General features: G+C 45.7%; 1 protein-coding gene and 2 long non-coding RNA genes across 6 annotated transcripts in view; 1 reads left to right on the forward strand and 2 right to left on the reverse strand.

The window, feature by feature from the left end:
- The window catches only part of MED1 (mediator complex subunit 1), a 49,545-nt gene that overhangs the window by 6,182 nt on the left and 15,610 nt on the right, over positions 1-27,753 (reverse strand). For all 4 annotated transcript variants that reach the window (XM_015119528.3, XM_015119526.3, XM_077971428.1 and 1 more), the window contains 10 exons: positions 22,743-22,814; positions 20,718-20,792; positions 19,891-19,964; positions 16,476-16,565; positions 13,705-13,816; positions 12,773-12,897; positions 12,399-12,517; positions 9,715-9,916; positions 4,291-4,386; positions 4,070-4,175 (listed from right to left, as the gene is read on the reverse strand). In XM_015119528.3, coding sequence (XP_014975014.1) covers positions 4,070-4,175; positions 4,291-4,386; positions 9,715-9,916; positions 12,399-12,517; positions 12,773-12,897; positions 13,705-13,816; positions 16,476-16,565; positions 19,891-19,964; positions 20,718-20,776 — 983 coding nt within the window. In that variant the 5' untranslated portion in view covers positions 20,777-20,792; positions 22,743-22,814. The remainder of the gene's footprint in view (positions 1-4,069; positions 4,176-4,290; positions 4,387-9,714; positions 9,917-12,398; positions 12,518-12,772; positions 12,898-13,704; positions 13,817-16,475; positions 16,566-19,890; positions 19,965-20,717; positions 20,793-22,742; positions 22,815-27,753) is intronic.
- On the forward strand, positions 20,051-21,131 carry LOC144335676 (uncharacterized). Its single transcript, XR_013406725.1, has 2 exons — positions 20,051-20,315; positions 20,432-21,131. It is a non-coding gene; the product is annotated as an uncharacterized LOC144335676 (long non-coding RNA).
- On the reverse strand, positions 25,665-26,899 carry LOC144335669 (uncharacterized). Its single transcript, XR_013406718.1, has 3 exons — positions 26,710-26,899; positions 26,323-26,639; positions 25,665-26,181 (listed from the first exon to the last, which is right to left on the reverse strand). It is a non-coding gene; the product is annotated as an uncharacterized LOC144335669 (long non-coding RNA).

Consider the following 27,753-nt stretch of genomic DNA (forward strand, 5'->3'; position numbering starts at 1 on the left):
AAAAAAAAAAAAAAAGCCTCCTTAGGTCAGGCGTGATGGCTCACTCCTGTAATCCCAGCACTTTGGGAGGTCGAGGCGGGTGGATCACTTGGGAGTCAGGAGTTTGAGACCAGCCTGGCCAACATGGTGAAACCGTGTCTCTACTAAAAATACAAAAAATTAGCCAGCCGTGGCGGTGTACGGCTGTAATCCCAGCTACTCAGTAAAGGGAGACAGGAGAATCACTGAAACCCAGGAGGCAGAGGTCGTAGTGAGCCAAGATCGTCCCATTGCACTCCAGCCTGGGTGACAGGGCAAGACTCCATCTCAAAGAAAATGTCTTCCTTGGGGGCTTCATATGGCAATTACAAGGATACATAATTTATTTTAATTAAGGAACCATTAGAAAAATCTTGGCTGGTCAGAGTGGCTCACGCCTGTAATCCCAGCACTTTGGGAGGCCGCAGCAGGCAGATCACAAGGTGGGGAGTTTGAGACCAGCCTGGCCAACATAGTGAAACCCCATCTCTAATTAAAAAAAAAAAACACAAAAAAAATTAGCTGGGCGTGGTGGTGGGTGCCTGTAATCCCAACTACTTGAGAGGCTGAGGCAGGAGAATTGCTTGAACCCAGGAAGCAGAGGTTGCAGTGAGCCGAGATCACACTAACTCCAGCCCAGGTGACAGTATGAGACTCTGTCTCAAAAAAAAAAAAAAAGAAAAATCTCTTGACCTATCAATTTCTAAACCTTACTGACTTAGATCCCAAACCTACACCTGTTATAAAAAGTGCTATTTGTTATAAATCTTATTTTAAAGCAAAGCACTTATTTTCCAGATAAATTTATATTCATAAACCTCAGTTTGCAAATGTTTTGCTCTAGAACATATGTCAGCAAATTTTTTTTCTTTTTTTTTTTTTTGAGACGGAGTTTTGCTCTTGTTGCCCAGGCTAGAGTGCAATGGCACGATCTCGGCTCACGGCAACCTCTGCCTCCCAGGTTCAAGTGATTCTCCTGCCTCAGCCTCTCGAGTAGCTGGGATTACAGCCATGGACCATCACGCCCAGCTAATTCTGTATTTTTAGTAGAGACAGGGTTTCTCCATGTCAGTCAGGCTGGTCTCGAACTCTTGACCTCAGGTGATCCGCCCACCTCCCAAAGTGCTGGGATTATAGGCGTGAGCCACCACACCCAGCCAGCAAATTTTTCTTTCTGTTTTTTTTTTGAGATGGAGTCTCGCTCTGTTGCCCAGGATGGAGTGCAGTGGCATGATCTTGGCTTACAGCAACTTCTGCCCCCCAGGTTCAAGCAATTCTCTACCTCAGCCTCCCAAGTAGCTGGGATTACAGGAGCCTGCCACCACGCCCAGCTAATTTTTGTATTTTCAGTAGAGATGGGGTTTCACCATCTTGGCCAGACTGGTTTTTAACTCCTGACCTCATGATTTACCCACCTTGGCCTCCCAAAGTGCTGGAATTACAGGGGTGAGCCCCCACACCCGGCCACAAATTTTTCTTATAAGGTCATGTAGTAATATGTTAGGCTTTGTACGTCACGTTTCCTGTTCACCTACTCTGCAATATTACCTAGAAATCTGCCACAGACATGTAAATGAACAGCAGTGTTCCAATAAAATTTATTTACAAAAATAGGCTGCCAGACCTAGCTGTAGAAAAATCTCACAAAATTACTTATTAATGGTTCTGGGATGCATACTGGCTTAACTATCTTTCATGCAACAATTAAGTTGGCTTTTTATTTGAGATGGCATCTTGCTCTGTCTACCAGGCTGGGGTGGAGTGGCACAATCTCAGCTCACTATAGCCTCTGCCTCCCAGGTTCAAGCAATTCTCCTGCCTCAGCCTCCTGAGTAGCTTGGATTATAAGCACCTGCCACCACACCTGGCTAATTTTTGTATTTTTATTTATTTATTTAGTTTGTTTGTCTTGAGACAGAATCTCACTCCATCACCCAGGCTAAAGAACAGTGGCGCGATCTCAGCTCACCACAACCTCCGTTTGTTTGTTTGTCTGTTTGTTTGTTTGTTTTGAGAAAGAGTCTCACTCCATCACCCAGGCTAAAGAACAGTGGTGCGATCTCGGCTCACTGCAACCTCCGACTCCCGGGTTCAAGTGATTCTCCTGCCTCAGCCTCCCAAGTAGCTAGAATGACAGACAGATACCACCATGCCTGGTTAATTTTTGTACTTTGATAGAGATGACATTGCAACATGTTGGCCAGGCTGGTCTGGAAGTCCTGACCTCAAGTAATCTGCCCACCTTGGCCTCCCAAAGTGCTGGATTACAGGCGTGAGCCGCCACACCCAACCTAACATTTAAGCTGTGAAATCTCCTCAGGCAGACACAGTAGCTCATGCCTGCAGTCCCAGCTACTCAGGAGGTCTAGGTGAGGGGATCACCTGAACCTCGGAGGTCGACACTTCAGTGAGCCGTCATCATGCCACTGCACTCCAGCCTGGGTAATAGAGTGACACTCTGTCTCAAAATTTAAAAAAAAAAACAAAAAAGTTAAAAATGTCACATCTATGAAGAACGATAGGTAAGAAAAATATCTGTATTTTATTATGGCTCTCTCCTGCCTTAAAGTACCATAATTCCAGGCCTGAAGTTACCTACTTTACTTCCTATTACTCTTATAGTAATATTATTGTTATTATTATTATTACTATTTTTTTTTTTTTTGAGACGGAGTCTCGCTCTGTCGCCCAGGCTAGAGTGCAGTGGCGCAATCCGGGCTCACTGCAAGCTCTGCCTCCTGGGTTCACGCCATTCTCCTGCCTCAGCCTCCCGAGTAGGTGGGACTACAGGCCCCCGCCACCACATCCAGCTAATTTTTTGTATTTTTAGTAGAGATGGGGTTTCACCGTGTTAGCCAGGATGGTCTCTATCTCCTGACCTCGTGATCTGCCTGCCTCGGCCTCCCAAAGTGCTGGGATTACAGGTGTGAGCCACCGCGCCCAGCCATAGTAATATTATCTTAAAAAAAAAAAAAAAAGCTGGCAGGTGCGGTGGGTCACGCTTGTAATCCTGGCACTTTGGGAGGCCGAGGCAGGCGGATCACCTGAGGTCAGGAGTTCGAGACCAGCCTGACCAACATGGAGAAACGCCGTCTCTACTAAAAATACAAAAATTAGTCAGGTGTGGTACACATGTCTGTAATCCTAGCTACTCGGGAGGGTGAGGCAGGAGAATCGCTTGAACCCGGGAGGCAGAGGATGCAGTGAGCCAAGACTGCACCACTGTATTCCAGCCTGGGTGTCAGAGTGAGACTCCATCTCAAAAAAAAAAAAAAAAAACAAAGCTCAGATTACTTTGAATCCAAAAGCAGAGAAGGATGACATGAAAGCAATAACTAAATTGCTCCTTTATTTGAAATTCATGTTAATACTGAAAACAACTTTTTTTCCTTTTATCTTTTTTTTTTTTTTGAGACGGAGTCGCATTCTGTTGCCCAGGCTGGAGTGCAGTCGTGCAATCTCGGCTCCCTGCAAGCTCCGCCTCCTGGGATCATGCCATTCTGCCTCAGCTTCCCTAGTAGCTGGGACGACAGGTGCCCACCCCCACACCAGGCTAATTTTTTGTATTTTTAGTAGAGATGGGGTTTCACTGTGTTAGCCAGGATGGTCTCTATCTCCTGACCTCGTGATCCGCCCGCCTTCACCTCCCAAAGTGCTGGGATTACAGGCGTGAGCCACCGTGCCCAGCATTTTTTTTTTTTTTTTTTTTTTAATGGAGTCTCACTCTGTCATCAGGCTGGAGTGCAGTGCAGTGGCTCGCTCTCTGCTCACTGCAACCTCCACCTCCCAGGTTCAAGTTATTCTTCTGCGTCAGCCTCCAGAGTAGCTGGGACTACACGTGCCCACCATCACGCCCGACTAATTTTTATATTTTTAGTACAGATGGGACTTCACCAAGTTAGCCAGGATGGTCTGAATCTTCTGACCTCGTGATCTATCCGCCTCGGCCTCCCAAAGTGTGGGGATTACAGGCGTGAGCCACCGCACCCTACTCAACAACATTCTGTATACATCTCTAAATGAGACTCAGATGAAAAAGGGCCAAGGCTACCTTTGAACAACTTTGGCAATGAAGTCATCTGTGCAGATGAGTGCATCTGACAGCCCTTTGTAGAGTTTACAGCTCACATGTGTTGAGTCCTGCACATCCATTACCACTGTAAGACAAAATACATAGGAAATTATTTGAGATAGATTTAGCTTCTGACTTTCCAAAAAAGACATAGGGACCAAACCGCTCTGTTAGAGGTGTTAGCCACCCACACAACTCACCACACACCAGGGAGTCATTCACAGGGTGCTGAAAAGATACGCTGAAACGAGACTCTGAGAGAGGACATACTTCAAATTGGAGGAGCCCAGGAGAATCTAAAAGGCAAAGAGAAAGATCATAAAACAACCAAATATAAGACTTCACACAGGCCGGGCATGGTGGCTCATGCCTGTAATCCCAGCGCTTTGGGAGGCCAAGGCGGATGGATCACCTAAGGTCAGGAGTTCAAGACCAGGCTGGCCAACATGGTGAAACCCCAACTCTACTTAAAAAAAAAAAAAGGCCTGATGCAGTGGCTCACGCCTGTAATCCCAGAACTTTGAGAGGGTGAGGTGGGCTTATCACCTGAGGTTCGGAGTTCAAGACGAGCCTGACCAACATGGAAAAAACCCATCTCTACTAAAAATACAAAATACAAAATTAGCCGGGCGTGGTGGCGCATACCTGTAATCCCAGCTACTCAGAAGGCTGAGGCAGGAGAATCGCTTAAACCTGGGAGGCAGAGGCTGCGATGAGCCGAAATCATGCCATTGCACTCCAGCCTGGTCAACAAAGAGTGAAACTCCATCTCAAAAAGAAAAAAAAAAGGCCAGGTGCAGTGGCATATGTCTGTAATCTTAGCACTTTCGGAGGCTATGGCGGGCGGATCACGAGATCAGGAGTACGACATCATCCTGGCCAACAAGGCGAAACCCCGTCTCTACTAAAAATACAAAAATGAGCCAGGCATGGTGGCACATGCCTCTAGTCCCAGCTACTTAGGAAGCTGAGGCAGAAGAATCGCTTGAACCCGGGAGGCAGAGGTTGTAGTGAGCTGAGATCGTGCCACTGCACTCTAGCCTGAGCAACAGAGTAAGACTCCGTCTCAAAAAAAAAAAAAATTAGCCGGGTATGGTGGCACAGGCGTGTAATCCTAGCTACTCAGAAGGCTGAGACAGGAGAATCATTTGAACCTGGGAGGCAAGGGTTGCAGTGAGCTGAGTTCATGTCACTGAACTCCAGCCTGGGCAACAGAGCAACACTCTATCTCAAAAAAAAAAAAAAAAAAAAAAGACTTCACACAAATAACATTCCTTTAATGTACAGACTGAAATTCTTTCTCTCCCTTCCTTGGAAACTAAATCGCACACTTTTTTCACATACAAAACCTACTATGTCATCCACAGATGATAGAAGGAATCAGAATCCAGGAACCTGCCAGTTTGTTATAAATTTCTCCAGAACAAAAGTAGCTAGACTTTCAATTTTCCAAGATGAAGAAATTTAATCCCTAAAATGTAAAAGTGAATTCTGAAAATAAAAGTGGCTGAGTGTCTCATTCTACTTGATAAGCAGATATCCAGAACCACTGCTATAAACTCTACTTTCTATCAAGTATTTGCAGCTGTTAGATGTACAGCCCATAGTTTGGCAAACAGAGATATAGAAGCTCTAATCTAAAATAATGTATTTATTCCACATATACATATATCTAGCCATCATCATATGTTCTTATGCCAGATGTGCTAGCAGCCTAGACACAAGGATCATATACTTTCTTTGTAAAAAGCATGCCTCTCTGTAGGATTAGCTCCATAACTACCTTATGAAAACTCTTTTTTTTTTTTTTTTTTTTGAGACGGAGTCTTGCTCTGTGCCCCAGGCTGGAGTGCAATGGCGCGATCTCGGCTCACTGCAAGCTCCGCCCCGCCGGTTTCACACCATTCTCCTGCCTCCGCCTCCCAAGTAGCTGGGACTACAGGCGCCCGCCACCTCGCCCGGCTAATTTTCTTGTATTTTTTTTTAGTAGAGACGGGGTTTCACCGTGTTAGCCAGGATGGTCTCGATCTCCTGACCTCGTGATCCGCCCGTCTCGGCCTCCCAAAGTGCTGGGATTACAGGCTTGAGCCACCGCGCCCGGCCTGAAAACTCTTTTTTTTTTTTTTGAGGTGGAGTCTCGCTCTGTCGCCCAGGCTGGAGTGCAGTGGCCAGATCTCAACTCACTGCAAGCTCCGCCTCCCAGGTTTACGCCATTCTCCTGCCTCAGCCTCCCGAGTAGCTGGGACTACAGGCGCCCGCCACCACACCTGGCTAGTTTTTTGTATTTTTTAGTAGAGACAGGGTTTCACCGGGTTAGCCAGGATGGTCTCGATCTCCTAACCTCATGATCCGCCCGTCTCGGCCTCCCAAAGTGCTGGGATTACAGGCTTGAGCCACGGCGCCTGGCCAAAAACTCATTTTTAAATGCCCTAAAGCTATCTGGAGACTTCTTACGGCATTTAAACACATGAAACAAAAGTGCTACAAGTTTGAATGTATATACTCCATGTTATTACTCCAACTACTAAAAATTTCTCATTTCTAAAGCAATTCTTATTTCCACGAGAAGTATCTCCTGGCCCAGCAGAGTGGCTTACGCCTGTAAATCCCAACACTTTGGGAGGCTGAGGTGGGAGGATCGCCTGAGACCAGGAGTTCAAGACTATCCTACACAACATGGAAAGACCCCATTTCTACAAAAAAAAATGTTGCTGTATAAATATGCACAATGAAATAAGTATAATAAATTTTTTTTTTAAATTTGACTAGATGTAGTGGTGCATGCCTATAGTCCAGCTACTTGAGGAGCCTGAGGGAAAAGTATCACTTGAGCCCAGGAGTTTGAGGCCAAAGTGAACTATGACTGTACCACTGCTTTCCAGTCTCGATAACAGAGCAAGACCCTGTATCAAGAAAAAAAAGGCCAGGCATGGTGGCTCATGCATGTAATCACAGCACTTTTCGGAGGCTGAGGCAGGCAGACCACTGAGGTCAGGAGTTCAAGACCAGCCTGGCCAACACAACAAAACCCCATCTCTACTAAAACTACAAAGATTAGCCTGGCATGGTGGTGGACACTTGTAATCCAAGCTACCTGGGAGGCTGAAGCAGGAGAATTGCTTGAACCCAGGAGGCAGAGGTTGCAGTGAGCCAACATCACACAACTGCACTCCAGCCTGGGTGACCAAGCAAGACCCCATCTCAAAAAAAAAAAAAAAAAAAAAAAAAAAATCTGATTTGCCTTCCCTGTTTCTTATTGTCTACCATCGGCACTGACACATGTCTATCAACAGAGCACTTCTGACTTAAGATTTTTAAAATTAACTGTGGTTAGCTAGAACAGCCAAAATTTACAGCAAGGCTTCCAACAGCCATGTTTGAAAATCATCAGGATTTAGGCCAGGTGCCGTGGCTCACGCTTGTAATCCCAGCACTCTGAGAGGCAAAGGCGGGTGGATCACGAGGTCAGGAGTTCGAGATCAGCCTGGCCATGATGGTGAAACCCCGTCTCTACTAAAAAAAAGTTTTTTAAAGTAGCCAGAGGCTGAGGCAGCAGAATCGCTTTAACCCAGGAGGCGGAGGTTGCAGTGGGCCAAGATCGCGCCACTGTACTCTAGCCCGGGCAACAGAGTGAGACTCCACCTCAAAAAAAAATAATAAAAGAAAAAAAGAAAATCATCAATCAGCATTCCAGAATCCTGAAAGAAAAAAGGGCTAAACCTTAAAGCTGTAAGATTAAGTTCTCCAGGCCGGGCGCGGTGGCTCAAGCCTGTAATCCCAGCACTTTGGGAGGCCGAGACGGGCGGATCACGAGGTCAGGAGATCGAGACCATCCTGGCTAACACAGTGAAACCCCCGTCTCTACTAAAAAAATACAAAAACTAGCCGGGCGAGGTGGCGGGCGCCTGTAGTCCCAGCTACTCGGGAAGGCTGAGGCAGGAGAATGGCGTGAACCCGGGAGACGGAGCTTGCAGTGAGCCGAGATCCGGCCACTGCACTCCAGCCTGGGCGACAGAGCGAGACTCCGTCTCCAGAAAAAAAAAAAAAAAAAAAAAAAAAAAAAAAAGATTAAGTTCTCCAAACAATGGGGAGAGAAAATATACTCAGGACTAAACCTGGGAAGCACTCTCCTAACAACCTAAAATTTAACCTAAAACTGGCCAAGCACAGTGGCTTACACAGTGGCTTATCCCAGCACCTTGGGAGGCCAAGTCGAGAGGATCGCTTGAGCCTAGGAGTTAGAGACAAACGTGGGTAACAGAGAGAGACACAGTCTCTACAGAAAAAAATTAGTCAGGCTTGGTGGTACATGCCTATAGCCCCACCTACTCGGGAGGCTAAGGCAGGAGGATCGCTTGAGCCAAGGAGATAGAGGCATCAGTAAGCTGTGGTCATGCCACGGCGGTTCAGCCTCGGCAAGAGAGTGAGACCCTATCTCAAAAAAAGCCTCTCTCACTACACCATTCCAAGTTCCACCTCATGTATATCTGCTATAAGGTACAGGCCCTAAAATATCCAGTTATATTACTATGTTCAGAAAAAGAGTTAAGAACATTGCAAAAAGCAGTGGTCTCCAAATGCTAATCTACAGACTGGTTCCATCAAAATGATTTGTGGAGTTTAGATTCCTAACTCTTCCCACTGAGATTATCAGTTCATCTGCATGTGGAAACAAAGCATCTGTGATTTTTTTTTTTTTTTTGAGAAGGAGTCTCACTCTGTCACCCAGGCTCAAGTGCAGTAATGCAGCCTCGGCTCACTGCAACCTCCGCCTCCTGGGTTCAAGTGATTCTCCTGCCTCAGACTCCCAAGTAGCTGGGACTACAGGTGTGCACCACCACACCCAGCTAATTTTTGTATTTTTAGTAGAGACGGGGTTTCACTATGTTGGCCAGGATGGTCTTGATCTCTTGCCCTCATGACCTGCCCACCTCAGCCTCCCAATGTGCTGGGATTATAGGCACAAACCACTGCACCCGGCCTGGTGTTTCGTTTTTGATACAGGGTTTTACTGTTTTACCCAGACTGGAGTGCAGTGGTGCAATCTGAGCTCACTGCAACCTCTGCCTCCCAGGCTCAAGCGACAATCCTGCCTCAGGATCCCGAGTAGCTGGGACCACAGGCGCACACAACTGGCTACGTTTTACTAGCGACGGGGTTTTGCCGTGTTCCTCAAACTGATTTCAAATCATGGGCTCAACTGATTTGCCCACCATGGCCTCCCAAAGTGCTGGGATTACAAGTGTGAGCCACCACACCTGGCCATAATCTGTAGTGTTAAAAGCTCCACAGGTTTGATTTTTTTTTTTTTTTTTTTTTTTTGAGACAGAGTCTCACTCTGTCACCCAGGATAGAGTGCAATGGCATGATCGAAGCTCCCTGCAACCTCAGCCTCCTGGGTTCAAGCAATTCTCCTGCCTCAGCCTCCCAAGTAGCTGGGACTACAGTTGTGAACCACAACGTGCAGCTAATTTGCTTGAATTTTATGCCAAAATAAAAAATAAAAATAAAAATAAAAAAACCACTTTAAGTTCCACAGGTGATTCTGATGGGCCACCAATTAAAAAACCACTAGAAAAGTAAGTTTCCATCTTCCTGTAAGCATATCAAAGGAAAGGCAGTACCTTCTTTCAGAATCGTTCTTTTGACACAGCTTCCAATGAGGGTGTTATAGGCCACTTGGTGTCTGATCAGATTTAGGATAAGAGGAACTCGGCCAGGGTGCTGAAAGGTGATTTTGCTAACAAGGGCTCCCTGTAGACTTCGGCCATCTGGAAGAGGAGCATCCTTGTTGAGGAAATAGCAGTGCTGCTGACCAGGAAGAGCCTGGGCAAAAAGAACAGTTAACGAGTGCTATTTAGTTACCTATTGTATTCCAACCACAAAGTACCCTGAAAAAACCTACTCAAAAAAGTGCAGAAAAGTCTCCACAGTGAATGTTTTCATCAGCTGATATTATAAATGCCAATGAATTACTCATTAGGCTGAAAAGATGTCTTTTTAGTAAATGCACTATGCTAGCGGTTTCCTAACCTAGCTAACATAAAAACTACCCTCAGAAATGTGTATTAAAGAGGTTCCTAAACCATAAATGCAAAATCTCTTTTTTTTTTTTTTGAGACAGAGTCTCCCTCTGTCACCTAGGCTGGAGTGCAGTGGCACAATCTCGGCTCACTGCAAGCTCCGCCTCTTGGGTTCACGCCATTCTCCTGCCTCAGCCTCCCGAGTGGCTGGGACTATAGGCACCCGCTACCACGCCCAGCTAATTTTTTTTATTTTTAATAGGGATGGTGTTGCACCGTGTTAGCCAGGATTGTCTCCATCTCCTGTCCTCGTGATCCACCCACCTAGGCCTCCCACAGTGCTGGGATTACAGGTGTAAGCCACCACGCCCGGCCACAAAATCTCTATTCTTAATAAAACACCTACATAATAATAATGCAGCCAGAATTTGGTAACTACTACTTTAGTCTATTGTCAAAGATTCAAATAAATTCAAGTCCAGATGAGGTTTTGGAACATTCCATTATTATTATTATTTTTGAGACAGGATTTCACTCCCATTACCCAGGATGGAGTACAATGGTGCAACCTTGGCTCGTTGCAATCTCCACCTCCCAGGATGAAGCCCCTCAGCCTCCCGAGTAGCTGAGACTACAGGCGTGAGCAACCACATCTGCCTAATTTTTGTTTTGTTTTTTTTTTTTTTTTCTGTAGAGACAGGATTTTGCCGGAAGCTGAGGCAGGAGAATCACTTGAATCTGAGAGGCAGAGGCTGCAGTGAGCCGAGATTGCACCACTGCACTCCAGCTTGGGCACAAAAAAAAAAAGGACAGGCGCGGTAGCTTGCGCCTGTAATCCTAGCACTTTGGGAGGCTGAGGAGGGTGGATCACAAGGTCAAGAGATAAAGACCAACCTGGCCAACACAGTGAAACCCCATCTCTACTAAAAATATAAAAATTAGCTGGGCGTGGTGGAGCACACATATAGTCCCAGCTACTCAGGAGGCTGAGGCAGGAGAATCACTTGAACTCAGGAGGCAGAGGTTGCAGCGAGCTGAGATCACGCCACTGCACTTCAGCCTGGGTGACAGAGCAAGACTCCATCTCAAAAAAAAAAAAAAAAAAAGAAAAAGAAAAAAAGAGTCTATCACCCAAAATTTCTTATTCTTTTTTTTTTATTTTTTTGAGACAGAGTCTCGCTCTGTTGCCAGGCTGAAGCCCAGTGGCGTGATCTTGGCTCACTGCAAACTCTGCCTCCCGGGTTCAAGCGATTCTCCTGCCTCAGCCTCCTGAGTAGCTGGGACTACAGGCGCATGCAACCACGCCGAGCTAATTTTTGCATTTTTTTTAGTACAGACGGGGTTTCACCCTGTTGGCCAGGATGATCTCGATCTCTTGACCTCGTGATCCACCCGCCTCGGCCTCCCAAAGTGCTGGGATTAGACGTGTGAAACACCACGCCCGGCCTCTTTTTCTTTTTTTTGAGATGGAGTTTCACTCTTGTTGCCCAGGCTGGAGTGCAGTGGCGCAGTCTCGGCTCACTGCAACCTCTGCCTCCCGGGTTCAAGCGATTCTCCTGCCTCAGCCTCCCAAGTAGCTGGGATTAGAGACATGTACCACCACACCTGGCTAATTTTTGTATTTTTAGTACAGATGAGGTTTCACCATGTTGTCCAGGCTGGTCTCAAACTCCTGATCTCTAGTGATCCACCCGCCTTGGCCTCCCAAATTCCCGGGATTACAGGTGTGAGCCACTGCGCCTGGCTAATCACCCAAAATTTCAACAAAGAAACGTACATTGTTATTTCCTAATGGAAGCTCATGCCCTTTTACTTCAGTACATTTCTGAGATTTCTTTTTTATTTTTGAGATGGAGTCTTGCTGTCACCCAGGCTGTAGCACAATGGCACAATCTTGTCTTACTACAACCTCTGCCTCCCGGGTTCATGCCATTCTTCTGCCTCAGCCTCCCGAGTAGCTGGGATTACAGGCACCCGCCACTACACACGGCTAATATTTTGTCGTTTTAGAGACAGGGTTTCACAACATTGGCCAGGCTGGTCTCAAACTCCTGACCTCGTGATCCACCTGCCTCGGCCTCCCAAAGTGCTGGGATTACAGGCGTGAGCCACTGCGCCCAGCCCATTTCTGAGATTTCTGTAATTTCTTGCCTTACTAAGGACATAGGACATGATCCAGCAGTCTTGAAGAAACTTATCTGACCTCAATAATACTATAAAGGAAGATTATGATCTTGGGTCCAAATATAACCTATAACATTCTAGCTCCCTAAGGCTTTACTTACAGCATAAAATCTCATGTTGTGATTCAAAGGTATGGGGTCAGGGTCCTTTGATAGTTCAAACTGAGTGATCAGTTCATAGAGGGGTGCGTAAGTTGGTTGAGTTTCAAACAATGGAATTCCTGGAAAAACAAGAATCAATATAATGATCATGTTAAGATGAAAACACTGACAGCTTGGTTTCCCCTTCATGATTTCTACATTCATTCACCCAAAAGACTACTTACTAAGCATTTACTAGTACAAAGCACTATAACATCTATACCAGTTAATACTTCAATGAGGCATGTAAGACTGAAAGACATCACGATAACCTGACTTTGAAGTTTCTTTTTCACACTTATAACAAATACTAGATCCTGATGCTCAAAACTCACCTGTGCAGCTCTGCAGTTTCTGAACAAATGCTCTAGATACTGGGATTGGCTGGGGAAATTTCAAGAAGAAACAGGCAGGAAGATCAACACTGTTGGCACTGGTGATTGAGGAGAAGGAAGGGGTCCTTCAAAAAAAAGAGGGTGGAAGGGTTGGATTTTGACTTCGTATGAAAATGAAAAACCCAACCCCCCCCTTTTTTTTTTTTTTGAGACGGAGTTTCCTTCTTAATGCCCAGGCTAGAGTACAATGGCGCAATCTTGGCTCACTGCAACCTCTGCCTCCCGGGTTCAAGGGATTCTGCTATCTCAGCCTTGAGAGTAGCTGGGATTACAGGTGCCCACCACCACGCCCAGCTAATTTTTGTATTGTTAGTAGAGACGGGGTTTCACCATGTTGGCCAGGCTGGTCTCAAACTCCTGACCTCAGGTGATCCACCTGCCTCGCCTCCCAAAGTGCTGGGATTACAGGCATGAGCCACCACTCCTGGCCACAAACACCTATTCTTAAACATGTATGTATCACACAGACACATGAGTACAAACTCTCAAAAGCTCACTCTGTGAAACTTCCCCAAATTCCCAAACATGCTATTGGTTAATGCTGTAGTATTTTATTAAACATTTATCCTGAGGCGTGTTCTCCATTACTACTCCAATGTAACTTCAAATGAACATAAGATAAAAGGGGGCACTCATTAAACCAGAGGAATTAGCACAGTTCTCTTCTTTCCCTCTCAGTGCAGAGAATGTGTTCTATGAGCAGACTTTGGAGAGGAACACTCAGATATCGAACAAAAGAGAAATCAATGAATGGATAAAACAAAAGGCCAACCTCTAGAAATTCAAGTAGGGTAAGAGCCAGGTTAAAACTTGTTCCATGCTGCACTTTGAGAAAAATTGACTTTGCTAGTCTAAAATTATATTTAACTTACCATTTATTGTCAACTGGATGCGACCCCATAATTAATGGTGCAATTGGGAGTTTGTACATAGCAGATGTTCCTTCAATTGTCACTGATGCATTCATGCCCAAAGATCGAGAAACTGGGGATAGGAAAGAAAAAGGGTATTCCTCAAAGTAATACAAATGACAGGGATCACAGTATGTTTTAAAAGGTTAATTTTTGCAATATTTGTCAGCCATAATTTATCAGATGCTGTTATTCCCTTATTTATTTTATTTTATTTTTTTGAGACAGAGTCTCGCTCTATTGCCCAGGCTGGAGTGCAGCGGCGCAATCTCGGCTCACTGCAAGCTCCACCTCCCGGGTTCACACCATTCTCCTGCCTCAGTCACCCGAGTAGCTGGAACTACAGGCGCCTGTCACCATGCCCAGCTAATTTTTTGCATTTTTAGTAGAGACGGGGTTTCACCATATTAGCCAGGATGGTCTCGATCTCCTGACCTCGTGATTCACCCACCTCGGCCTCCCAAAGTGCTAGGATTACAGGCATGAGTCACCGCACCCGGCCTTTTTTTTTGAGACGGCCTGTAGTTCCTATAAAACTTAGAAATCAGGCCAGGCGTGGTTGCTCACTGGTAATCCCAGCACTTTGGGAGGCTAAGGCAGATGGATCACAAGGTCAGGGGTTCAAGACCAGCCTGCAGAATATGGTGAAACCGCATCTCTACTAAAAACACAAAAATTAGCCAGGTGCAGTGACAGGCGCCTGTAATCCCAGCTACTCAAGAGGCTGAGGCAGGAGAATCACGTGAACCCAGGGGGCGGAGTTTGCAGTGAGCCGAAATCACGCCACTACACTCCAGCCTGGGCGACAGAGTGAGACTCTGTCTGGAAAAAAAAAAAAAAAGAAATCCTGGAAGTTACCTTCCTAACCAACCAATAATTATTTTTGTCAGTAAATAAAACACAAAAACAATGCAGTCCAAAAACATCATTTTTGAAGGGCTCAGTATCAATATTTACTTATTTTTTCCTCAGAATGCATTTAAGTAGGATCATAATAAAAGGACAGGCTGGTGCACTGGCTCACACCTGTAATCCTAGCACTCTGGGAGGCCAACGCAGGAGGATGGCTTGAGCCCAGGGCTTCAGGGGCTGCAGTGAGCTGTGATCAAATCACTGTACTCCAGCCTGGGCAACACAGTGAGACCTACCCTGTCCCCCATGCCAAATTATAATAACAATAAAGGAGCCTGACACCGAGGCTCACGCCTGTAATCCTAGCACTTTGGGAGGCCAAGACAGGTGGATCACTTCAGGTAAGGAGTTCAAGACCAGCTTGGTCAACATAGTAAAACCCCATCTCTACTAAAAATACAAGAATTAGCTGGGTATGGTGGTGCACGCCTGTAGTCCCAGCTACTTGGGAGGCTGAGGCAGGAGAATCACTTGAACACAGGAGATGTAGGTTGCAGTGAGCTGAGATCACACCACTGCACTCCAGCCTGGGTGACAGAGTGAGACTCCATCTTAAATAAATAAATAAACAAACAAACAAACAATAAAGGGATGGAGTCAATGAGGGAAGCTACAAAGGGACCTAAGGAGGTATTAGTCCATTTCACTTTTTTTTTCTGTTTGAGATGGAGTTTTGCTCTTGTTGCCCAGGCTGGAGTGCAATGGTGCAATCTTGGCTCATTGCAACCTCCGCCTTCCGGGTTCAAGCAATACTCCTGCCTCAGCTTCCTGAGTAGCTGGGATTACAGGCATGCACCACCACACCTGGCTAATTTTGTATTTTTAGTAGAGACAGGGTTTCTCCATGTTGGTTAGGCTGGTCTCAAACTCCTAACCTCAGGTGATTCGCCCACCTCAGCCTCCCAAAGTGGTGGGATTACAGGCGTGAGCCACCATGCCCGGCAGTCTATTTCTCTTTATCTTTTCTTGTATAAAGGGCAAACAGAAAATAATGTCCATTACTATAGTTCTTTAATTTAGAAAACTAACTTCACTTTTTTTTTTTTGATCAGTAACTCACTACATTGCCCAGACTGGAGTACCATGACTGTTTACAGGCACGATCATGGTATGCTACAGTCTCAAACTCCTGGGCTCAAGCAATCCTCCTGCCCAAACCTCCTAAGTAGCTAGAACTACAGGCATAAACCACCATGCCCATCCTTCTTTACTTTTAAAACAGTAAGTAAGCTGATTATCTCAGGTCAGATGGTTGATATCTCTTCTTATGACTCACTCATTTACTTATTTATTCAAAATACTTTCTTTTTTTGAGATGGAGGCTCACTCTGTCACCCAGACTGGAGTGCAGTGGCACGATCTTGGCTCACCGCAACCTCCGCCTCCCGGGTTCAAGTGATTCTCCTGCCTTACCCTCCTGAGTAGTTGGGATTACAGGCACGCGCCACCATGCCCAAGCAATTTTTGTATTTTTAGTAGAGACAGGGTTTCACCATGTTGGTCAGATTGGTCTCGAACTCCTGACCTCGTGATCTGCCCACCTCAGCCTCCCAAAGTGCTGGGATTACAGGCGTGAGCCACTGTGCCCAGCCCAAAAGTACTTACTAAGCTTCTACTATGTATGTGTGTATATTTGTATTGTGTATATACCTATGTGTGTATGTACTTGTGAACCGATGTATACATATGTGTGTGAGGTGTTGTGTGTATAAGGTGCAAATGGTAAGGTCAGCAAACTCATTAGAGAATAGCAAACCAGAAATTAAAGGCAACCTGGGCACCGAACAAAATCTTTAATTCCTTTAAAATTAAAGTCTTACCATTATTCTCATGCAAAATGATGGGAGATGCAGTCTTGTCATCCAGCAGGTCAGAAGGAGAGACATAGTACTTGAGGTTCATTAAATGACCTATGAAAAAGAAAACTCATAACTGTATCTTTATCAGGTAAATTACAAACACAGAAAAACATAAACATTTATTATATAAACCTATATTCAAGAAAGTAGTTTAACATATATGAAGAGTCAAGCTCCAAAACAGCTTATGAAATATGGCAGCCATGGTGGCTCACACCTGTAATCCTGGCACTTTGGGAGGCTGTGGCAAGAGGATCACTTGAGTCCAGGAGTTTGAGACCAGCATGGGCAACACAGTGAGACTCCATCTCTAAAAGTAATAATAATAGGCTGGGCACAATGGCTAATGCCTGTAATCCTAGCACTTTGGGAGGTGAGGCAGGTGAATCACCTGAGGTAAGAAGTTCAAGACCAGCGTGGCCAACATGATGAAACCCTGTCTCTACTAAAAATACAAAACATTGGCCAGGCGCGGTGGCTCATGCCTGTAATCCCACAACTTTGGGAGGCTAAGGCAGGTTGATTACAAGGTCAGGACATCAAGACCATCCTGACTAACATGGTGAAACCCCGTCTTGACTAAAAATACAAAAAATTAGCTGGGCATGGTGGCATGCGCCTGTAGTCCCAGCTACATGAGAGGCTGAGGCAGGAGAATCGCTTGAACCCAGGAGGCGGAGGTTACAGTGAGCTGAGATCGCGCCACTGCACTCCAGCCTTGGCAACAGAGTGACACTCCATCTCAAAAATAACAATAATAATAATAATAATTAGCCTGGCCTGCTGGTGAGTGCCTGTAGTCCTAGCTACTCAGGAAGATAAGGTGGGAGGTCAAGGATACAATGAGCCATGATCGTGCCACTGCACTCCAGCCTGGAAGGCAAAGCAAGACCCTGTCTGAAAAAATACAAATAAAAAACAAAGAACTATGACAGGCGCCCGGGTGGAGTGGCACACGCCTGTAATGCCAGCACTTTGGGAGGCCGAGGTGGGCAGATCACGAGGTCAGGAGATCAAGACCAGCCCGGCCAGCATGGTGAAACCGCATATCTACTAAAAACACAAAAAACTAGCCAGGCATGGTGGCACACGCCTGTAGTACCAGCTACTTGGGAGGCTGCAACAGAAGAATTGCTTGAACCCCGGAGGTAGAGGTTGGAGTGAGCTAAGATCAAGCTACTGCACTCCAGCCTGGGCGACAGAGCAAGACTCCATCTCAAAAAAAAGGAAAAAAAGACATATGACAGAAGATTAAGTATGGATTCTGGGACTAACAATTTATTTCACACAATTGATTTAAAAAAAAAAAAAAAGGCCAGGTGAACTGGCTCACACTTATAATCCCAACACTTTGGGAGGCTGAGGCCAGAGGATCACTTGAAGCCAGGAGTTCAAGTCTAGAGTGAGTTATGACTGCACCACTGCACTCTAGCCTAGGCAACATAGTGAGACCCCCATCTCTAAAAAAAATTGTTAAAGTGGCATGGTGGCACTTGACTGAAGTCCCAGCTACTCGGGGCTAAGGTGGGAAGATCACTTAAGCCCAAGAGTTAAGGGCTGAAGTGAGCTATGTTCCTGCCATTGTACTTCAGTCAGAGGGACAGAGAAAGGCTCTGTCTCAAAAACAAAACAAACAAACAAAAATGGGAAGGATAGGTATTGACAGCTTAGAAATCATCACGAAAAGGTCAGGCGCAGTGGCTCATGCCTATAATCCCATCACTTTGGGAGGCCAAGGCAGGCAGCTCACCTAGGGTCCGGAGTTCGAGACCAGCCTGGCCAACACAGTGAAACCCCGTCTCTGGTTCAAATACAAAAATTAGCCAGGCATAGTGGCACGTGCCTGTAATCCCAGCTACATGGGAGGCTGAGGCAGGAGAATTTCTGGAACCCGGGATGCAGAGGTTGCAATGAGCCAAGATCGCACCACTGTACTCCAGCCTAGGAGACAGAGTGAGACTCTGCCTCAAAAAAAAAAAAAAAAAAAAGAAAGAAATCATCACGAAATACACAAATACCTTAACTTTCTCCCTCTGCTTTATATGTTTATAAACCCAACATGAGGCCAGGCGCCTATAATCCCAACCCTTTGCAATGCAGTGGCAGGAAGATCACTTGATCCCAATTCAAGACCAGCCTAGACAACTTAGTAACACCATGTTTCCATAAAACAATAAAAATTAGCCAGGCATGGTATCCTGCACCTGTAGTCCCAGCTACTCAGGAAACTGAGTTGGGAGGATTGTTTGGGCCCAGGAGGTTGAGGCTGGAGTGAGTCATGATTGCACGACTGCACTCCAGCCTGGGCAACAGAGCAAGACCCTGTCTCAGAAATAAATAAATAGGACTAGTGCAGTGGCTAATACCTGTTTGTAATCCCAGCACTTTGGGCAGCCAATGAGGGAGGATCATTTGAGGTCAGGAATTTGAGACCAGCCTGGCCAACATGGTGAAACCCCATCTCTACTAAAAATACAAAAATTAGTTGAGTGTGGTGGCACATGCCTGTAATCCCAGCTACTCGGGAGGCTGAGGCACAAGAATCGCTTGAACCCGGGAGGCAGAGGTTGCAGTGAGCCAAAATTCAGCCACTGCACTCCAGCCTGGTGAGAGACTGTCTCAAGAAAAATAAACAGGCCGGACGCGGTGGCTCAAGCCTGTAATCCCAGCACTTTGGGAGGCCGAGACGGGCAGATCACAAGGTCAGGAGATCAAGACCATTCTGGCTAACACGGTGAAACCCCGTCCCTACTAAAAAAATACAAAAAAAAAAAACTAGCCAGGCGAGGTGGCAGGCACCTGTAGTCCCAGCTACTTGGGAGGCTGAGGCAGGAGAATGGCGTAAACCCCGGAGGCGGAGCTTGCAGTGAGCCGAGATCCGGTCACTGCGCTCCAGCCTGGGCGACAGAGCAAGACTCCACCTCAAAAAAAAAAAAAAAAAGAAAAGAAAAATAAACAGATACATAAGAATAAAAATTAATAAATAAATGGGCTAGATGCAGTGGCTCATGCCTGTAATCCCAGCACTTTGGGAGACCAAGGTAGGTCGATCAGTTGAGGTGAGGAGTTCAGAACCAGCCTGGCCAAGACAGTGAAACCCTGTCTCTACCAACAATAGAATAAATTAGCTGGCTATTGCGGTGCACACCTGTAATCCCAGCTACTCAGGAGGCTGAGGCATGAGATTCACTTGAGCCTAGGAGGTGGAGGGAGCAGTAAGCTGAGATCATGGCACTGCATTCCAGCCTGGGCGACAAAGTGAGACTCTGTCTCAAAAAAATAAAATAAACAAACAAACAAACTAAAGGTGAAATGAAAAGCAATGACCCTCAACTTAAATTACACGTTTCTAAACAAGCAAAATAGGATCACATACCCCCACTCCTTGGTGTGAGATAGCCAACACTTCCATGAAGAATCTTATCCAAGGGACCAGCATTAGTTGCTTTCCTGTAAGACAAGTGATCTATGTTTGCTTATATTTAATGCCTGATGGTCTTGGTACACACTGTGATATGGAGTTCACCTCTCCAAAGTCTTTTTTTTTTTTTTTTGAGACGGAGTTTCGCTCTTGTTGCCCAGGTTGGAGTGCAGTGGCACAATCTGAGCTCACTGCAACCTCCACTTCCCAGGTTCAAGTGATTCTCCTGCCTCAGCCTCCCGAGTAGCTGGGATTACAGGCGCCCGCCACCACGCCCGGCTAATTTTTTGTATTTTTAGTAGAGACGGGGTTTCACCATGTTGGACAAGCTGGTCTCAAACTCGTGACTTCAGGTAATCCGCCCGCCTCGGCCTCCCAAAGTGCTGGGATTACAGGCGTGAGCCACCACGCCCAGCCCAAAGTCTTATAATACTATCATAATGGTTCTGTCTTGTAATTGAGCATATAGCAAGTGTATTTAACCTCCAAAGTAAAGGGATTATTTCCAAGTACACACCAGTATGTAGTATGGTGAACAAAAATTACACTTAGACTATTATTTCTCAGATGGGACTCCATGGAGTCTGATGAGTCTTGAGACAAAACCTATGGTAACCAACAACTTAATGATACTGATACTCAGAAGTTCAAATACAATCATCATTTCAGAAGAGAAAGGACATATATCATACAAGCTTAATAGAGATGTATAAAATAGGACCCTAATCTCCTTGGAGAAAAACTCAAGGGATCGTGTAGAATTAAGGTTTTACAAGTCTTACCAGTACATAATTGCCATTTTAGAAAGATCTTGTTCTAAGGATTGGAGAGCCAAGTACATTTTAGTCTTCAGTTTGCTGGAGAGTAGATGAGAAGAACATGAGTTAACAGTTGAAAATTATGACCGGGCGAAGTGGCTCACGCCTGTAATCCCAGCACTTTGGGAGGCTGAGGCGGGCAGATCACCCAAGGTCAGGAGTTTGAGACCAGCCTAGCCAACATGGCGAAACTCCGTCTCTACTAAAAATACAAAAAGTAGCCGAGTGTGGCTAATAGGGCGTGGCTCACGCCTATAATCCTAGCAATGTGGGAAGCTGAGGTGGGCAGATTGCCTGAGCTCAGGAGTTTGAGACCAGCCTGGGCAACACGGTGAAACCCCGTCTCTAATAAAAAAAAAAAAAAAAAAAAAAAAAAAATTAGCCAGGCGTGGCAGCATGCATCTATAGTCCCAGCTACTTGGGAGGCTGAGGCAGAATTGCTTGAACCCGGGAGGCGGAGGTTGCAGTGAGCCAAGATTGTGCCATTGCACTCCAGCCTGGTGGCAGAGCAAGACTCCATCTCAAAAAAAAAAAAAAAAACTCAAAAAACAAAAAAAAAACTGCCCAGGTGCGGTGGCTCATGCCTGTAATCCCAGCACTTTGGGAGGCCGAGGCAGGTAGATCACATGAGGTCAGGAGTTTGAGACCAGCCTGACCAACATGGTAAAACCCCTTCTCTACTAAAACTACAAAAATTAGCCAGGTGGCCGGGTGCAGTGACTCACGCCTGTAATCCCAGCACTCTGGGAGGCCACGGCGGGTGGATCAAGGTGTCAGGAGTGCGAGACCAGCCTGGCCAAGATGGTGAAACAACCCGCCTCTACTAAAAATGCAAAACTTAGCCAGGTGCGGTGGCCGGCGCCTTTAATCCCAGCTACTCAGGAGGCTGAGACAGGAGAATCACTTGAACCCAGGAGGCTGCAGTTGCAGTGAGCCGAGATAGCACCACTGCACTGCAGCCTGGGCGACAAAGCAAGATTCCGTCTCAAAAAAAAAAAAAAAATTAGCCGGGTGTAGTGGTGCATACCTGTAATCCCAGCTACTCAGAAGGAGGAGGCAGGAGAACTGCTTGAACCCAGGAGGCGGAGGCTGCAGTGAGCTGAGGTTGTGCCACTGCACTCCAGCCTGGGTGACAGAGCGACACTCCGTATTAAAAAAAAAAAAAAATTAAAACATTAATTCTTGACCTGACCTCAGGTGGTCCACCCACCTCAGCCTCCCAAAGTGCCAGGATTAAAGGTGTAAGCCACTGTGCCCAGCCTAAAACATTAATTTTTAAAATAAAATTATTTTTGTCACTACATAATTTTTTTTTGAGACAGCATCTCACTGTCGACTGGGCTGGAGCACAGTGGCACAATCACTGCTCACTGCACCCTCAAACTACTAATTTGAAGTGATCGTCCCACCTTAGCCTCCCAAGTAGCTGGGACTACAGGCACTCACCACCACCCATCTAAGCTGTTGTTGTTGTCTTTCTGCTAGAGACAGGGTCTCACTATGTTGCCAAGGCTGGTATTGATCTCTGAGCTCAAGAAATCTTGCTGTCTTGGCCTCCCAATGTGCTGGGATTAGAGGCATGGGCCACTTTGACTGGCTTCACTACTATTAAAGCCTATTTTTAGCACTTCAAAGCTTATTTTCATCTCTGTTTTTAAAACCCAAATAGGTTAATAGAATCCCAGGTAGGTTAAAAGTAGAATTAAAGCCAGTTCCACAACAACTAATTCCTTTCAGCCTGGAAATTGGAATGTTGGACATCTCAAAGATAATATTCTGTCTTCCAGCATTATGATCAATTAATGCAGGCACTGCCTATTGAAGATATCTTTTAGAGGCCTAACGTTGGAAGCTGAGCTACAGATTACAGTGTAAGTAGAAACTAGGAGTGACAAATAGTAGAAGAGTTGGCAAATTTCTAGGCATAAGGTGGCTTATAGATTTATACTGATTTTTCCAAACAAGAGCAAAAATATTAAAAATACTTACTTGTCCCCTGGAAGGTTATACAGATTAACAAGGCCCTTAAGGTGCTTAGAAAATTCATCAAAATTTTTTTCCCTATAAGGAGTTCACGGGAGAGGGGAAAGAGAGGAAAATACAACATAAAATTACTACTCCATCTTACAACAAAGTGCCAAAAATCACAGCTATATAAAACTGATTTTAACAATCAGCTTTAACTGTTTTCCTCAAAAGTTTTCTAGCATCAACGAAAAGTAGCAAAAGAAAAGAAAATATTTTCCTTTGTCTCTCTGCTCCATTTTTGCTGGAGAAGGTACCAATAAACAGTGTGAAAGTTAAAAGGTAGGTGGTCAAAACCTCTCTACCAGGTAGTTTTATTAGCTCCCAAGTAATGAAACCTGATTTAAATCAATTATTAACAACTTTCCTTTTTTTTTTTTTTTTTTTTTGAGAGAGTCTCACTTTGTTGCCCAGGTTGGAGTGCAGTGGCACCATCTCGGCTCACTGCAAGCTCTGCCTCCTGGGTTCACGCCATTCTCCTGCCTCAGCCTCCCAAGTAGCTGGGACTACAGGCACGCACCACCACGCCTGGCTAGTTTTTTGTATTTTTAGTAGAGACGGGGTTTCACCGTGTTAGCCAGGATGGTCTTGATCTCCTGACCTCGTGATCCACCCGCCTCGGCCTCCCAAAGTGCTGGGATTACAGGCGTGAGCCACCGCACCCGGCTCTTTTCCCTTTTTATTAATGTTTTTATAGAGATGGGGTTTCCCTATGTTGCCCAGGCCAGACTCTAATTCCAGGACTTAAGCAATGCTCTCACTTCAACCTCTCATGTGGCTGGGACTACAGGTGTGCACCACCACACCCAGCTCCTTTCCTCCAAATATGTAATTGAATTTGGATGTCAACAGAAATAAAACTTTTGATTGCAGAGATAATGAGAAGAAAATAAATTAGGAAGGGCCGGGCACAGGGGCTTATGCCTGTAATCCCAGCACTTTGGGAGGCCGAGGCGGGTGGATCACGAGGTCAGAACATCGAGACCATCCTGGCTAACATGGTGAAACCCCATCTCTACTAAAAATATTTTTAAAAATTAGCCGGGTGTGATGGCAGGCACCTGTAGTCCCAGCTACTACTCAGGAGGCTGAGACAGGAGAATGGCGTGAACCCGGGAGGTGGAGCTTGTAGTGAGCCAAGATCACGCCACTGCACCCCAGCCTGGGGGACAGAGCAAGACTGTCTCAAAAAAAAAAAAAAAAGAACGAAAATAAATTGGGAAGACATAACACTTGTGGGTATACAGCAACATGAGAGCAAAGATGAGAGGGAAAATAAATACTAGGACAGAGATGGAGACCCAGAGAAAAGGTAGTGGGTACCCTGGAGGCAAACTACCCATTAGAAAATATTGCTATGACCAGATCTACCCCAGAAAAAATAAACTACTACCATGACCTCTGGCTTTCTAGGACCAAATATTCATGCTTTGATTCTCAGCCAAATGGGTTTTTGTGGATAGGTTTAGGAATCCAATACATCTCCAGAATTCTAACTCTTGATATCTTTTTTCAAACTTGAAAAAAAAAGCTCTCTGGAAAGCTAAACTGCCATGACAAGGTCAGACACTTGAGCAGACATTCTGTGAGCATTTACTGAGCACTTACAGTCCACAGTGCTATTAAGAGAGTAAAAAGAAACAAGAGTAGCAGCAAAATATATTCTTTACCTTAATATTACCATCTATACTAAATGACTAAATATCAGGTAAAAGTCAACATTGTTTTGTTTTTTTTTTCTTTTTTGAGACAGAGTCTCACTCTGTCCACCAGGCTGGAGTGTGATGGCATGGCACGATCTCAGCTCACTGCAACTTCTCCCTCCTAAGTTCCTGAGATTCTCCAGCCTCAACCTCCTGTGTAGCTGGAATTACAGACGAGCACCACCACACTGAGCTAATTTTTTGTATTTTTAGTAGAGAGAAGGTTTCACCACACCCGGATAATACAAAAATTAGCCGGGCATAATGGCAGGTACCTGTAATCCCAGCTACTCAGGAGGCTAAAGCAGGAAAATCGCTCGAACCCGGGAGGTGGAGGCTGCAGTGAGCCAAGATCGTGCCACTGCACTGGGCAACAGAGTGAGATACCACCTCAAAAAAAGAAAAAAAGGCCAGGTGCAGTGGCTCACGCCTGTAATCCCAGCACTTTGGGATGCAGAGGCGGGTGGATCACGAGGTCAGGAGATCGAGACCATCCTGGCTAACATGATGAAATCCCATCTCTACTAAAAATACAAAAAATTAGCCGGGCGTGTGGCAGGCACCTGAAGTCCCAGCTACTCGGGAGGCTGAAGCAGGAGAATGGCGTGAACCCGGGAGGCGGAGCTTGCAGTGAGCAGAGATCGCGCCACTGCACTCCAGCTTGGACGACAGAGCGAGACTCCGTCTCAAAAACAAAAAAAAAGAAAAGAAAAAAAAAACACTTTTACACACACACACACCCCCCTTATTTTCTCAATGTGAACACTCTAAGACATCCTCATGTGGTACCTGAGAACTCTGCTATGCTCAAAACAAAGGGTATGTAATAACTTCCTTAAATTCCCCAAAAGTCTTAATTCTGAGTTTAAATTTAAGTACAGATATTTCCACTCAATTAAAAGAAAAGTGAAAAAATCCACGATGTGCTAAAAGTGACTGTTTTCAAGCCTAGCACTTTTCCTGTAACACATGCATACCTTCTAAATGAAACAATTTTTCCCAAAATCAAAGCGAAAAAGTTATTCTCATGGTATACTCAATTATCAAGCCTTCTCTGATTCAATGATTACTTACTATTTATTTTGTTCCACACACAATTCTTTTTTTTTTTTTGAGACAGTCTCGCTCCATCACCCAGGCTGGAGTGCAGTGATGTGATCCCAGCTCACTGCAATCTCCACCTCCCAGGCTCAAGCCATTTTCTACCTCAGCCTCCCAAGTAGCTGGGATTACATATGTGAGCCACTACGCTCAGCTAACTTTTTTTTTTTTTTTTTTTTTGAGACAGTTTTGCTCTTATTGCCCAGGCTGGACTGTAATGGCATGATCTTGGCTCACCACAACTTCTGCCTCCCAGGTTCAAGCGATTCTCCTGCCTCAGCCTCCCAAGTAGCTGGGATTACACATGTGAGCCACTACATTCAGCTAACTTTTTTTTTTTTTTTTGGAGACAGTTTTGCTCTTGTTGCCCAGGCTGGACTGTAATGGCATGATCTTGGCTCACCACAACTTCTGCCTCCCAGGTTCAAGCGATTCTCCTGCCTCAGCCTCCCAAGTAGCTGGGATTACAAGCATGCACCACCACACACGGCTAATTTAGTATTTTTAGGGACGGAGTTTCTCCATGTTGGTCAGGCTGGGATCCGCCTGCCTTAGCCTCCCAAAGTGCTGGGATTACAGGCATGAGCCACCGCGCCCAGCTTCACACTCCGCTAATTTTTGTATGTTTTGTAGAGACAGAGTTTCGCCAGGCTAGCTAGGATGGTCTTGAACTCCTGGCCTCAAGTGATCTGCCCACTTCAACCTCCCAAATTGTTGGGATTATAGGCATGAGCCACCACCCCCAGCTATATGGAATTCCTAAACCTAGATCAGCAATTCCAACCAGGGGTGATTTTGCACCCCAGGGGACATGGTTGTGACAACTAAGGAGATAACTACCGGCAACTAATGAAGAGGCAAGGGATGCTATTAAACATAACAGAATAAACCAGGCCGCCCAGGAGCAAAGAATTTCCAATCCAAATTGTCATTAGTACCAAGTTTAAGAGACCCTGGGATATCTTTCTGTTGGGAAACTGAGGCAAAATAAGAAAAAAAAATTAAAAATTAAAAAAATAGGGGCCAGGCGCAGTGGTTCACGCCTATAATCCCAGCACTTTGGGAGGCCGAGGTGGGCAGATCACAAGGTCAGGAGATCAGACCATCCTGGCTAACACAAGTGAAACCCCGTCTCTACTAAAAATAGAAAAAGTTAGCCAGGCGTGGTGGTGGGCGCCTATAGTCCCAGCTACTTGGGAGGCTGAGGCAGGAAAATGGCATGAATCCGGGAGGTGGAGCTTGCAGTGAGTCGAGACCACGCCACTGCACTCCATCCTGGGTGACAGAACGAGACTCTGTCTCAAAAAAAAAAAAAAATAGGCCTGGCACAGTGGCTCACGCCTGTAATCCCAGCACTTTGGGAGGCTGAGGCGGGCAGATCATCTGAGGTCAGGAGTTAGAGATCAGCCTGGGCAAAATGGTGAAACCCCGTCTCTACTAAAAATACAAAATTAGCCAGGCGTGGTGGCACATGCGTGTAATCCCAGATACTCGGGAGGCTGAGGCAGGAGAATCGCTTGAACCTCGGAGGTGGAGGATGTGGTGAGCCGAGATCGCACCACTGCACTCCAGCCTGGGCAACAAGAGTAAATCTCCATCTCACCAAAAAAAAAAAAAAAAAAAAAATTTAAAAAATAGAAAAGGGGGCCGGGCGTAGTGGCTCAAGCCTGTAATCCCAGCACTTTGGGAGGCCGAGACGGGCGGATCACAATGTCAGGAGATCAAGACCATCCTGGCTAACATGGTGAAACCCCGTCTCTACTAAAAATACAAAAAACTAGCCAGGTGAGGCGGCGGGCGCCTGTAGTCCCAGCTACTCGGGAGGCTGAGGCAGGAGAATGGCGTGGACCCGGGAGGCAGAGCTTGCAGTGAGCTGAGATCTGGCCACTGCACTCCAGCCTGGGTGACAGAGCGAGACTCCATTTCAAAAAAAAAAAAAAAACAAGAAAAAAAAATAGAAAAGGGGCCAGGTGCTCAGTGAGCCGAGACTGCACCATTATACTCCAGCCTGGGTAATAAGAACAAAACTCCGTCTCAAAAAAAAAAAGAAAAGGGCCCAGCATGGTGGCTCACAACTGTAATCCCAGCACTTTGGGAGACGTGAGGTCAGGAGTTCGAGATCAGCCTGGCCAACATGGCGAAACCTCGTCTCTATTTTTTTTGTTGTTGTT

The sequence above is a fragment of the Macaca mulatta genome, chromosome 16 (assembly GCF_049350105.2).
Source record: "Macaca mulatta isolate MMU2019108-1 chromosome 16, T2T-MMU8v2.0, whole genome shotgun sequence".
Classification (NCBI taxonomy): Eukaryota; Metazoa; Chordata; class Mammalia; order Primates; family Cercopithecidae; genus Macaca; species Macaca mulatta.